A 14,265-nucleotide genomic window follows, 5' to 3' on the forward strand; every position below is an offset into this window, starting at 1 on the left:
ACCAATTATATTTGTATTGGTATGACCATGATGGGCCCTATTACCAAACACCAAAACGAGTAACCAAAGATTGGCTTAAATATATTAAACAGCATTTAAACTTGTAAATGAACTGCAACATGATCACAATAAAAACAAGTCTTTGCTTTGGGGGAAATATATCTGTTCAAACCTCATAGTGTTACGTTAAGTATACCAAATATTTTATGTTTTATCAATAAAACACCTGCAGGTCAAAAGTTAAAATAGAGAAGGGGGTCGTGCTGTTGAAGGACAGGTCCCCCAGCTCTGTCATCACCTATACTGCAACCGCAAAGACCAAACATGAGAGAAGAATCCATTTTGACCTGAGATCAGATTCTAAAAATCCTGACAGTTTTCTGAAAAACCTCCAGCCAGTCGTTAGCAAAAATAGCATTCAATAGCTAAAGCATAACATAATGCTAACACCAAAAGGGGTTAACAGTGAAGAGGTCATCACCAATGCTGGCTTGTGGTGGACATTTGTCAAAATTATATTTTTGCCATGGATATACAAATCAACACACAATTATATTACCAGTTACATAAAGATAAAGATCATTAAATGACATTTACAGGTCTGTATTCTGTAACTCTCATGCAGTTATTATGGACTCCTCTAATGTGCCATAGTAAATCAGTGTCATACATATTCTGAAGATCTCTGAAGTCTTATGAAATAAGAACATTATCATGTTATGTAAAAAAACAAAACAAAAATGTGAAGATTTGCCACAGACAAGCTGGAGTCTTGCTGCGGACACATTGCGGATACATATAACCACAGACAGACACACACATACACAGTGCCGGTTCTAGGCCTTTTGAGGCCCTAGGCAACATATTTTTCTGAGGCCCCCCCCCTCCTGCTTTGCCACGCCGGGGGGGGGGGGTCCAGAAAAAATTGTAAATTTGCCATGAAAATGCTTCAATCTGGTGCACTTTGAGATCAAAATTAAGAAGCTAGGTGGGGGCCACATGTGGCCAGTAGCCCATATAGGGGATACATGAAAAAATATATACTATAGCACGCCGTTTTTCATCATTTTTGAGGATTTGGAAAAAATGAAAAAAACGATGGGTTATATTGAAGCGTGCACCTACACACACACAGGCGCACACCTGGACCTGTAAATGAACAACACAAAAACTAAGGCACTGGTGTCGGACTTCTGGTTTACCGGAACAGGGTTCAACTCCCTGCAGTGCCCTACTCAATGTGTTGTATTTACCGGAAAGGATGGGAAACATTAGCAAATTGCTGAGTGTTTAAAAAAAAAATCCGCAATTTCCGCAATTTTCAATTTCCAATTTTTGCAATTTTCAATTTCCACAATTTCCGCAATTTCCGCAATTTTCAATTTCCGCAATTTCGTAATTTCCGCAATTTGACATACATACATGAACATGAGTACAATAATATATGATCAAATTTATTTCAGTATTTATTTGGTCATTACATAACAGTACTGCAAAATGCTTGCATTTAAATGTTTCGGCTGTAATTAAGTGTCCACAGCAACAACAAAACAAAAAAAAAGAGGGGGGGAGGCGCAGAAATAATACAAAATAAAACATGAAGTACATAATGTGTTAACTGTTTAATTTCTTTGATGCACCAGCAAGCTGGCTAAACGTTTGTGCATTGTTCCTGCAACATTTCCGACAGACACGGCAATCCGATAGTTAGTCTTATATTCCTGTGACTCCATGATTTCTGGATGATCACTTCTAGTTATGAGGAGTGTCCGACTAGGGGGGGGGGGGGGGGGGGGGGGAGTGCGAAGTGCGGAAAAAAGTCAAGAATGTTAAAAAACCAAAACGTTTGGACATAGTTTTTGTTTTTTCTACTTTTTGAAAAAAAGGTACAAGACATACCACTAAATAAATGCCATTTCATTTGTTAATAACACTACATACATTTATAAAGACCACCACTGATTATAATTTAACAATTGTTTGTGGGAAGGGAAAAATAATACAAAAAAAAAAAAAGGTGAGAGAGATCAGCAACAAAATTCCATACCCAGACCGAGGCAGTTTTTTCATCTTTCTGCGAACTGTACAGTTTTTTTTTAATGATTATCTAGACAACTCCCTAGCAAGCATTATTAGTCCTGTCAATTGTAAATCGAAAAAAGTAGACTACATTGCAACACCCTATTTACAGTTTATTATTTATATATTTATATATATTTATATCACACTGGCTGTAATTATGACAAGATATATTCATGAGCGTCATTAGTGCAAGGCATGAGTAAGACAGAAACCTGTGGAACAGAGTTATTGACCAGCTGTGGGATTTTTGTTTGTCATCTGTACAATAATGATGATGGTTGTTGTGAGAGTTTGAGGCTGGCTATAGGAACTTAAGTGACGGGAAGTGCTCTAACGGGTTGTATACGTGTTTGTGTGTGTGTGTTCGTTATGTACAATGATGTACAAGTCAGCGAGGAAAGGATAGGCTCTGGGAAATAATTAAAACGTAAAACCTGGGTAAAGTGATATACAAACTCACAACGTGTCACATCACACAACACGTTGCGAGCTTGAAAATAGAGATCAAGTCATTAACGTGCACATCGGTGTGGGCTATATGTTTGAGCGAGTCTACGGATGGATTTCAGGGTCCACTCTGTTCACGGGTGACACAAACCAATGTGTCTAAAGCACTTCCTAATGTTAAGATGATGGGAGATTGTAACTTGGAGAGGCTGACAAATGTCGGCGTCGACTGATCTTAAGATAATGCAGGTCCTTGCTCGACGCTCGCTATAGTATAGCATCACCCGTCTTTTGCCACTGGGTGTAAAAACAAATAACCCCAAATAGCCTGAAAGAAAAGGAAAACAAAAAAAAGCCTGGCCCATCACATTTTCTGCATAATCCAGGAACCACGGCAGGAGACGATATGAGAAATGAGCCGACTTGGTGACCTATAACCCGCAATGACCCGACCGCAATCACTCCGAGTTGAGGCGGTTAGCATCGGCCATTTAACCCTAACCCCACGCAACCCTGTGGAGTTAGGGTTGCGTTATTGGTCCTTTGCAGACACTGAAGTCACAGATCCAAATACTGTGACTGTGAGACATTGCACGATGCCACTAGGGGACAGCTAAAAAGCAGGCACGGCCCAACAGAAGGGACCTTGGACATTGAAGGGAGGCCAGTAGGAACTAGGAGGAGGGGGAGGGGGGGATGAGCAGTGAGCACAGATATACTTGTAAGAAAGAAACCAGAGGGGGAGGGAGTGTGAGAGATGGAGACAGAGAGAACCTTGCCGTCAAAAGTCTCAGTTATTCTTTCCCCCCCCCCCCCCGAGCTGCAGATAAATAGCGAGCGAGCTATGGAACTCTTCCTCCTTCCCCATCTTCTCTCACTCTCTCACACGTACAACAATTCACTCCTCTTCTAGTCATCTTCTCTGACAGATTTGTCTTCTTCTTCTCTGTGCTACTGAAGACAGAAGTTAAAAACTTTATTTTTCTTTACTCTCTTTGAGGCCTCATAATTACACATGCACCCATAATTCCAACATAGAAAACAAACAAACAAAAATAAACAATTGAAACAAAATGTTTAAAAAAAAAGAGGAAGAAAAGAAAAGACCGTTAGTAAAGATTCAGCGACAGAGTCTTTAGTTTATCCCAGAACAGATAACGAGCCCACTCAGAGCCTGCCTCTCAAATCTGCTCATCATAACCAACACATGGAGATGGGGGGGGGGGGGGGGGGGGGTCTGTTATCATCAGTAATAACAATTATATGGAAAGAAGCTATAGAGAGGCAAGGATGATCGCTAGGTCTCAATGAGCAACAGTAGAATCACAAGGGGGCAATAGGGGTGAGGGGTAAAATGTTAAAGAAGTCAGTGTGATGGGTTTAGGAGGGTGTGGGTTTTGACTGAGGGCACCTTTTGTCATTTTGCACGCCAAGGGATCTGGGTGGAGTAAACGCAGTGGCGTTTCGAGGCATCGGTCGCATTAGTTTTACTACTGTACTGGGCTCGGAGGAGGAGAGGAAACGAAGGGGATGGGGGGGGGGGGGGGGGGGTTGGTTCTTCACGTTTAGGTACTGCAGCATGGGGCCTTGGCTGGTTGGGCAGCTTCCGTCAGGTCCACACCCCGGTTCCGCCCGCTGTTGGCGCCTGTAGGCTGAGGCTCGCTCTTAGGCAGTCTCTTTGCTGAAGGGCAGAAATTAACATCAGTTAACCCATTTAGACCCGATTATACAAAATGTCTTCTAAATCCTGAGAAACGTATGTTTCCATGTCAGTGGTTCTTAAACTCTTTCATGTCAAGCACTCCCAAAATTGTGTATTTGGCAGGCGACCCCATCTGAAAATATGCTGTTCCAGGGACCCCCCAGAAGCAAATATTTTAGTTAAAAGGCCAAAAAAACCGAATGCATTACATAGTTAGTATTTCAAATACTGCCAATCTCTACTTGTATGAGCTTGTGTGGTTAAAGCTATAATGTGACACGGGTGTGTCCTCAGGTCACCGTAAATAAACAAACATGTCCTCAAGTTTCTAAATGCTATGACTGCAATAAACCAGTTAGTTATGTCCTTATCAGCCATATTGGACCTGGTATGACCCAGGACCATAAACAACCACTTGTGGGTGTGCATTAGAGACGAGCTTTGGGCATGATGTGTGTAGGGTGACGTGTGGCCATGACATCATCACTCACTCAATTACTGTGCTGTTCCCAACCCCCACTGTCTCTCCTCTTCAGACTGGCACACCTGCAGCAGGTTCCCCAATGATCACCTGCCGCAGCCCTACTGCTATAAAAGCTGGCTGGCTTCAGTTCCAATTCATACACAGACCCAGCAACAGCACTAAACCCACATTGTTCATCATTTAGGCTTTCAGTTATTTATTTTTTGTTAAATAACCCTCTATAGTATAGAGAGTATGCACATGCATGATTTTCCCATCAGGACACTCATCTAGATTCAGTGGCAAAACATTGAGCAGCATGGAGTGTTATAGTTTGGAAGCGCTCGTTGGAAATCACTCAACCGTCCTGTTTCTAAATGTCACATTATGCAGGAGACAACAAAATGTTGTGTTATTGAAAACAAGCACTTCCAAACTCTTGACACTCTTAAAAATTGAAAAATAATCAAATGCAGGGCATTTCTTGACAGAAAGTATCTCATAACGTTTCTATGGTGGATTTTTATGAAACAAAAACTTTGCAGATAGAGGATAATTCAAGCTTTTCGTACAGCTGCAATATTGGTGAGTTTAACATTGTTTAATGCAATCAGACAGGACTTTTCTGTTTGGATGAATGGGCTGTCAAGGCCAGAAAGTAGTTTTTTGCCACTCAGTGGGCGTTCCTGTATAACTTCCAGGTACGATGATGTCATGTGCATACCCTCTATAGGGGTGGCCTGGTCCCCCCTCTATTCTTTTGCGTTTGACCAGCATCTGCAGGCCTCACTTTTTGTTTCATAATTTTGGTAAAGTATCCTGCATTGAGTTACTTTATGTTTCTGTTTCCGTTTCCGTTAAATCTTCCCATTTTGTGGTGTCTTATGCTTTATGTTGTGTTGTCTCCAATTTGAGTCACTGATGTTGTTGTATTGTTTGGAGGCCGTAACAATGGTAATATAAATTAGAATTGCAGTGCACGGCAAAATGTATCGTCAAATTGCACTGCATGAGAAGACAATGGTCTCATGACAGAGAAAATAAAGTTAAAACAGTCATCGCATTTAAAGAAAAAAGGATTTCCACACCTTGTGGTTTCCTACTGGTCTCTTTATCAGTTATGATTTCAGAGCAGGGTTTGTTTAAAAAAAAATTAACTGTGCTGTTGGCTTTGAATTTGCCAGTCTTTTCACTTTTTGTATTACTTTTTTGCTAATACTCTCTGTGTAACTCCGACAGCCACCGACATCCCACCCGACAGCAACCACAGGCTCAAATGGCAGGAGTCACCTACCGATGGCCATGAAGATCTCGTTCACATTCATAGAGGTCTTCGCCGACGTCTCCATAAACAGTAAGCTGTTGTCGTCTGCATACGACTGGGCGTCCTGTCGACACACGGCAATTACATCACAAACTACATACGCAGTTACGCACGCACATTACACACACATACAGTACCACGCTTTCATATTGTGGACAAAAGTGCATGGAGTTAAATGGAGGACATTTATCAACGGCCTATGCACCCTAGACTCCTAGAGGAGCAAAGGGCTTATTTATTTTTTCCCCCTTCAAATAGGTGAAGACAAGGAAGTCACAGCCAGAGCTGCTTGTCGAAAGGGTACATGAAAGTAAAACCTATTTAACCCATTTAGGCCTGACATCGAAATTAAAAAAAAATCTTCTAAATCCTCCAGTTTTCTGAAATAAATATTTATTTCTCAAATATTTATAGCTCATAGCGTGCCACAGAGTGGCGCGCTATGAGCTTTTTCACTGCGTGGTACAGGCTCAACTCACCACTGCGTTTGGTACCAGTTATCAGGTTTTCTACCACCTCAATGTAGCTGATCACAGATCAACAACATCCAAGCCTCATGCACAGGAGAGAGCTGAAGAACAATGGCGGTTTCTGATAACGTTTAGACAACAAATAGGCCATGGTTGCTCAGTAATCAGTTCAGTATTGATTAATTTCACATTTACAATGGCTAGTTAACGTTTAGCAAAAGTCAGGAGCTTACATGAAGTTATATCAGCAAGCTAGTTTTCAGTTCACGTCACCTTCTGGTGTCGCCTCAGCTCCCTTGGTACTTTCACAAATACCAGGTACTATCCTTTATTTTGATAATACAGTAGACAAGGAGGGCCAGGCCCGGGAGTCGAACCTGCGGCTCGCCGTCGGGCTGCTTTAGCCTTCGTCCATCGGGCCCCCCCCCCTCCCCGATTTTACACACCTTTCTCCACATGGAAACCTCAAACAGGTCAAGGTCAAGTTGAGCCAGTATCATGCATTGGGTCGATCAAGTATGATCAAATGGGGTCACACTCAGTGAAAGAAAAAAAGTTGTCCTGACCTGGAAGTCGACGGCTCTCTTGTTGGCGAGGTCAGCCTTGTTGCCCGACAGAGCGATGACGATGTTGGGACTAGCTTGTCTCTGAAGCTCCTTCACCCAGTTCTTGGCCCGTGCAAAGGACTCCTGAACAGAGGCAAAACGCACAGCGTTGGTATTAGGGATGGATATCCTTAGGATTTTATCAATACACGCAACTTGGCGAGATACTTCTTCTCACTAATGTCTTGGGAGTGTAAACTAAATCACGTGAAAAGAATGAACACTTATTTTATTATTACGAGGGAAGATGATGTCTGTTATGACTTTCGGAATCCCGAGGGCCCCGGTCACCCTCCCGAGTCCCTACAGTTATCAACTGTGTATGTGTACAGACCTGACTACTGGTTAACACATGGGAGTTTAATTCCAAAATGCTTTTAAAATACCGTATTTAAAAATAGGATTCTCCCTCTTATCTAGACTTAATGTTTGTTTACAAAATGGTAAATTGATTGATGCCATTACACGTATGTTATTGTTGAGCATAAGCAACAGTTTGTCCTCGGGCATTTTGGAATGAAATCATTCCACACGTTAAATTTGCGTCAGACAATTGCTTGGATATCAAACGTAGCTAAACCAATTGGTCTCCACTGTAAGTCTTTGAACATGAACATAAACATGCCGACAGCCCTGTGGCATTCTGCCAACCTTTCCTTTCTGCCAACCTTTCTTTTTGCTTGTCTCGTTAAGGGATTTGGTTAGACTCGTAAATGTTAACTATTTGGAAGGATTGTATAAATGAAACTCATTTAAAACTAAGGCTGTTATTGGTCTCCCTAATTAATAGACATGTTCACTTCGATAGGGAGTGTTACCTTGACTAGTCAAAGCCAGGTAAAGAGGGTAAAGACAGGGAGACAGGGGTTTGTGGCTTGGCATCGCACAGCAGCCATTACTCAAACAGTGGAATACACTGCACTGCTTCACTTTCATTCATAGTTTTTCATACCATGTTGCATTAGTCTTCGTGGGGATGCTGGTATCACTCCCCCTTCACGCAACAGTTTTCTTGCATGAATTGCATTTTTGCCATTTCTACCCACCAATGTTCACAGGAAACCGCCTGGTGGTGTGCCGTTGTATAGAAGTTGTATAGACTTCTATACAACGTATAAGAAGTCTTGAGTCTTGAGTTTATCGTACGCGCCGATTAAATACGTTGATGTGCTCTGCTGAAGAGCAAAAGCTAAGAAAGGAATTCTTAACCCATTAAGACTGGGAAAGTCTGATGTTTTAGATTTGAGCTAAAAAGCATTATTTTATACTTTATCTGCTATTCAAAAATAGCAGATCTACAAGCTCATATCGCGTCACTCAGTCGGCGGCCAAATACATTATAATTTGGGGGGTCCTTGACATGAAAAAGTTTGAGAACCACTGACATATAAACAGGTTTTTCAGAAAACTACTTGGAAAAAGACATTTTGTAGAATCGGCCTCGGGTCTTTATGGGTCAATGCGTATGTAGAAACAACAGGTTTGAGCTGTAGACATGCCTCGTTTGTGATGTCGTAGACCACGATGGCGGCCTGGGCCCCTCTGTAGTACATGGGCGCCAGGCTGTGGTAGCGCTCCTGACCCGCTCCCAGATCTCAAACTTGACCGTGGTGTCGTCTAGACACACCGTCTGGGTCAGGAAGGCCGCTGAGGACAGAAAACAAAGTGTGGTTCAAGTACTCTTTCACAATGCCGTGCGCAGTGGCTGTAACTTTGTCAATGAATGAACCAACACCCTAGCACTCTCCAGTATCCCGTTTCACTTGGCAATACACATTGTGGTTCGGATGTTGACTTTGGGAAAAGCAGGATATGGTTAGGTGATTCAGGGTGTCCGTGTGCATCAGGAAATCTAATTTAGCAATTTTAACGCCACCTAGGCTGTAATTAAATTTAACACCAAACTTGCAAGAAAAGCAAACACATAGGCTATAGGCACAGGTTTTAACCACGGTGAATAAGCCATTGATCCTTAACTATGAAGCCGTTCGCTTGCTACCTTGGCTTTCTTACAGAGAATGCAGACCGCTACCTCACTTCTTCAAAGACAATTTCAATTCCAACACCTTTTTGGCTACTTTTAAATAAATATGAATTTAAGACGTTTTCAGGACCCGCAGACACCCAGTGAGTATAGCGCGCCGATGACGGTTTATGACGGTCAGTAACTCATATTTCATAGTCTGTTTCTGGCGAAAACGTAACAAATTCTGCAGCAGTAACATTAGTGTTTTCTTGTAGTCAGTTGTTGATTCTTCATGTCCATATGAGTGAAACGGCTGGGATGATTTGTATATTTTTCAAGCACAGTTCATACAGTATATGAGGCGATCTAAATCCCCTGATGGGGACGGGGGCACATGTCTCCACCAGGCCAGGCAGGGTGTGGCCTCCTGGTGGCACTATAATAGGCCAATGTGGACATTTGGGGCAGAGGTTCGTTGTTGGCATCCAGTGTGTGTGTGTGTGTGTGTGCAAAATTTGGCATCGCCCGAGTTAACGGTGCCGAAGATTATCTGGTAACAGATGGACGCACACACGGACGAAGTGCAAAACATACTCTCAAAAGAGACCAAAAAAAGTACATGAACCCGTGGACTTAGCGCCCTCTACCGATATTAACGTCAGACTTTGAATTTGGCCAAAATCTGTTAGTAGCAGGACAGTGAAGCTTCTACCGCCCTGGGAGCAGGCTGTGTCCAGTCAGCAGGCTGTGTCCAGTCAGCGTGGAGCTCACCTCCTATCGTGCTCTCCTGGAACTCGTGGAACTGGCCCTTGACGAAGCGGAGCACCAGGCTGGACTTGCCCACGGCCGACTCGCCCAGCAGCACCAGCTTAAACTGGCAGATCTTGTTCCCGGCGTTGGGTCCGTTGGGTCTCGTAGCTCCTCCCCGGTTGGCCATGACCTCGTCAGATCCCCTGGGTCCTGTGTGTCACGATCAGGACTTCAGCTGCAAGAGCCTACGGAAAGAAAACAAAACACATAGCTGACATTGTGTGCAACAACGGATGGCTGACGGTGACAGTGGGGTTTTTACAGTTAACTTGTCACATTCAACAGTCAGTGACAACCTTTTCTCCCCCTTCTTCTTATTTAAAGAACTCTTATCATTCTAATCTAAGCCATTCCTTCTGCAACTAATGGCAACGCCAACAAGCTCCTTCCTGCTTTGTGTGGCAGATACTGTGGTACCTTACCGCATTTGAAACAACACAAAATATTTGGCCGCTGTGCTGTCACGTTATGTTTTACAGAGAGCATAACGGGCAAATAACGAACCATGATGTGACATAATTTGAGGCCTATGCAGTTAGAACTATTTATTTGACATGAATTTATAGAATGTAGTAATAATAAACATGATTCTGTGCTTATGGGTGAGCCCACCATGTTCACATAACAGAGGGCAGTTCAGTTCATCTACCCACAGCACTACAGGCCATTATCATTGTTTCTTAGTTAGTAGGCTACCTCTGCCGGCCTACATGCCATACATTCTTACAGTCCATTGTCTAGTAACTTGTTTAGGGTGTAATTATGTGCATTAATCCGCCCACGACACTGAGCCGTTATAGAAAGAGTGGCAGATATCTTAGTTTCTCCGGGGAGGAGGAAACAATTTGTCATGAGTCATGAGTCAGATTTGTTCAATTTGTCTCTAAAGCGAAACCTGAATGTCGTGACTTTATGTTTATCTGGCCCTTCCTCCTCCATCAAGAACAAGGATAGAGCTGGATCTCTCTTTACTTCTCTAACAAACAAGGTAAGAGAAACACAGTAGGCCTAGTTGGTAATCTGCCATGTTTCACTAAGGTTAGGTTCCACCAAATGGTTAAGTTGTCAAAATAAACACAAAATGAGTCCATCAAACAGCCGTTCTCTTGAGGCGGAGGAGTGTGTGGCTAACTGGCTAATGCCTAATCCACAGAAATAAATGTATAGAACAAGAACTGACATGTCCATGATTCATAGCAATGTCAAAGGACACCAGTCCGTAATGCATGCGTATATCTATCTGTTCTATGGCATTATTACATGGCTTGGTTGAATGCTTGATTCCGATTGGTGAATCACTGAATTCAGCAGTGTTATATTTCTTGATAACAGACCGCTCCACTGCCCAATCAAACCCACTGAGCAACGGCTGCGCCCCGCTTGATTTACTGCCGTTTGAAAACATTTGAGCGAGAAATAGACAATGCAGTACCCGAAAACTGATTCTATTTGATCAACTCACTTCCTTGTTTTCCTACAGTGCTCCAGCCCTGCAGCTGGGCAGACGCCAGATACAGCCAGCGGACACTTATGGGATACTTTTTTGGTTGTGTTTTGGGTCAAATTTTATTAATTTATGTTAGGTATCCATGTAATAAGTGGGATAATATCTGGCTAGGTGACCACCTAGCTAGATATTATCCCTTACATAAGTGCAACTGGGTTACCCTGCAAAGTAGTTGGCTCTGTGAACACAAAGGGGTTCTTAAAGGGTGCTTATGAGCTAGCTATACCTTTGTGAGGGGCGCTATCCCCTCCTACGTCCAGCTTTTGGTGTGTGTGTGTAGTGTACACAAACTTTGTTCTACACAAGCATTAAATGCCATTGACAATGAATGGACAATTTTGAGTGATCGTGTAAACACAAACATTGCGTAACATACGGTAAACATTGATATGTTGTGTGTGTGTATATATGCGATAGGCGATACACCGGGAAGACATAATTTTCATATAATTTTCCTCAGTAAGAGCGCCCCTCACTACATTTTTAATACACGTACATGTAACACCAAAGATTGAAACCTGGGTCTCCTCCTGCATCATGGGGAAACCGCTTGGCCCAGGAGGGAATCCCCCTTGGCCAGGGGAGACATTAGGCTTTGGGGATTCATGCTGAGGTAGGCCTACTCTGCTACAGTATATAATAAGATAGTTATATAGCTTCTCTGCAAACATAACTCCCAAAAAGCAGTATTTTTGTCAATGTAATTTGCAGTTATGTCTGTCACATGTGCAAGTGGCTTGGCTCAAATTCACAGAGCCCTTTAAATGATGTCACAGCAGTGGCAACAGCTCTGCTGTACAAAGAACAAAACAAGCACCAGTCATTGTTGACTTTTGACACCATGTATTCAAATAGCTGTCACATCACCAGGGTTCTCTAGGAGAAATGAATGTTTGTGATGTACTGTAAGTGGAGACAATCGATTTTCAAGTTCCAACAGGAAGACCTCATTAGACATACGCTTGTTTACATTTTTACTTTCCAAACTTTTGTTGTTGACTGGAAGACAATTAAGTATTTAAAACACAGATGAGTTTTATCCGTTTGCAACTCAGAGAGGAAACAAATAGAAGTTTATGCATCCATTTGAGGATTTGAATCTGTTAAACTAACAACCTTGTTTGTTTGTTGACTTGACAAGTCAACTGACTGTCAAGTGTCAACATGTTTACTGCAGTGCTGTCCTGACCAAAACACCACAACATCTGGCAGTTAAAAGAATGCAGTCATCTCAACTCACTAAAGGTTTAGATTAGATTCATATTATGTGTTTTGGTTTTGGACAGAGGACGCCATTTTCCACCCAAAACTGTTTTGAGCATATTAGCTTTCTTGTTTTTTTAGTGACGTTAGCGACCTAGCTTGCTAAAATAGGCGACTATAATACAAATATAAAAGTTTTGTTGAGTTTTACAACTTTACACACTGCGGTAACACATTCAGGCTGACATGTCAACAAAAAACGACAGGTCCCCGGTGTCCCCCCGGTCTCGTTGACCAGCTAGACGGCTAAACAAAGTCGTTTTAGGGGGATGTTGTTGTTCTGGTTCGGGGTGTAGCAGCCAGACGTTCAGGTCGCTAGCATCATTAGCATTCCACCCACTGAACTGACCCGCTTCCACCGTTACACACACAATGGAGACCTGTCAATTACGGTGCCTCCCGGGGGCACCGTTTAGTTTGCCTGTGTTTTTTCCCCAGAATCGAATCCATTGTTATCTTTTATTAGGTGACAGACTGTCAGACAGTCATGTCACATTCTACAATTATCCAGAGCGATTTACAGTAAGCAAGATCAAAACATGGCATTGGTAAATGTCTACATAAAATGCTATCTAAGTTACATAAGTTGAGCCTTTGCAACTTAGATAGCATTTTGTTTTTGAAAAACGATTACATAGGGAAATTATCCAGTTTTGATTGTATAGTTTAGTCATTTTAACATGCTGACAGAACGACCAAAAGACTAGTACATATTTTTGCATTTGCTGGAGTCACACGATTCGACAGGTCACCGATTCCAACGACACACCACTGCCCCTTTATTTAGCTAGCTCGTTAGCCACAAACAAGCCTACTAAAAACGACCCAGGCTGTCCGAACAGGGATCGGGCGTCCTGTCCTGCGATCGTCCCGGTTCGGAGCCTTTAAGGCAAGACAAGACAAGAATATAAAAAAATAAAAAATACCCAAGCGAAGACACAATATAAAACAACAACCCGAAACACAACAACCAAACGAAACGAGCGTTCGTTCGCTAGCTTAGAGTTGTGCTGCTGGCCTGCTGCGGTGTATGTATGTTATTGTTGTGACTTGTCACACATTTATTTAGTACGAAGAAGCCACATCATAATAACGAACGTTACACTTCGTCCGCAAGACGGCGTCGCGCGCGGGGGGAAATAGCCGATCTACAAGCCCACAGCGCTTGGCCTCCGCGATACGCTGTGAGCTTGTAGATCGTCTATTTACTTATTTTGCCATTATTAGCCCCAAAGCAAGCAAGCCACTGCCTGCCAGGCAGCAGCTGCTGTACAAGCAAGGATCGAACTGACAACTACTGTACTCACTGTACCTGAGAGAAGAAGAGAGAGATCCAGTGATCCAACCAACCCACGGTACGGACGCTACGATCTAAAATATCGACTCCTATGTTGTTGTTCAGTTGTCGTTATGATGATGATGATGGGGGAGAGAGAAGACACTTTTTATTGAATGTTTTTCCTCCTCAACAAGCCCCGATGATGTTGAACCGACGTCTCTCTCTCTCTCCTCCTTTTTCTTTCTTCTTCTCGCAACAACTTCCCCTCAGAACCAAAACACAAACAAGAAGCTCTTCCGCCACCCCTCCATCGCACCACCACCACCCCTCCCTTTCCCGTGCCACGT

General features: G+C 42.8%; 1 protein-coding gene across 1 annotated transcript; it reads right to left on the minus strand.

Moving 5' to 3' along the window:
• Positions 1 to 3,337: 3,337 nt before the first annotated feature.
• Positions 3,338 to 14,210, minus strand: LOC308332096 (ras-related protein Rab-5A-like). Its single transcript, XM_080787732.1, is given in 7 exon segments — positions 3,338 to 4,210; positions 5,989 to 6,082; positions 7,055 to 7,177; positions 8,593 to 8,679; positions 8,685 to 8,740; positions 9,831 to 10,054; positions 13,952 to 14,210. Coding segments are annotated over 6 exon segments (642 nt in total). The 5' UTR covers positions 9,997 to 10,054; positions 13,952 to 14,210; the 3' UTR covers positions 3,338 to 4,094.
• Positions 14,211 to 14,265: the final 55 nt, after the last annotated feature.

The sequence above is a fragment of the Protomyctophum bolini genome (genome assembly GCF_963924005.1).
Source record: "Protomyctophum bolini genome assembly, chromosome: 17".
Taxonomy (NCBI): Eukaryota; Metazoa; Chordata; class Actinopteri; order Myctophiformes; family Myctophidae; genus Protomyctophum; species Protomyctophum bolini.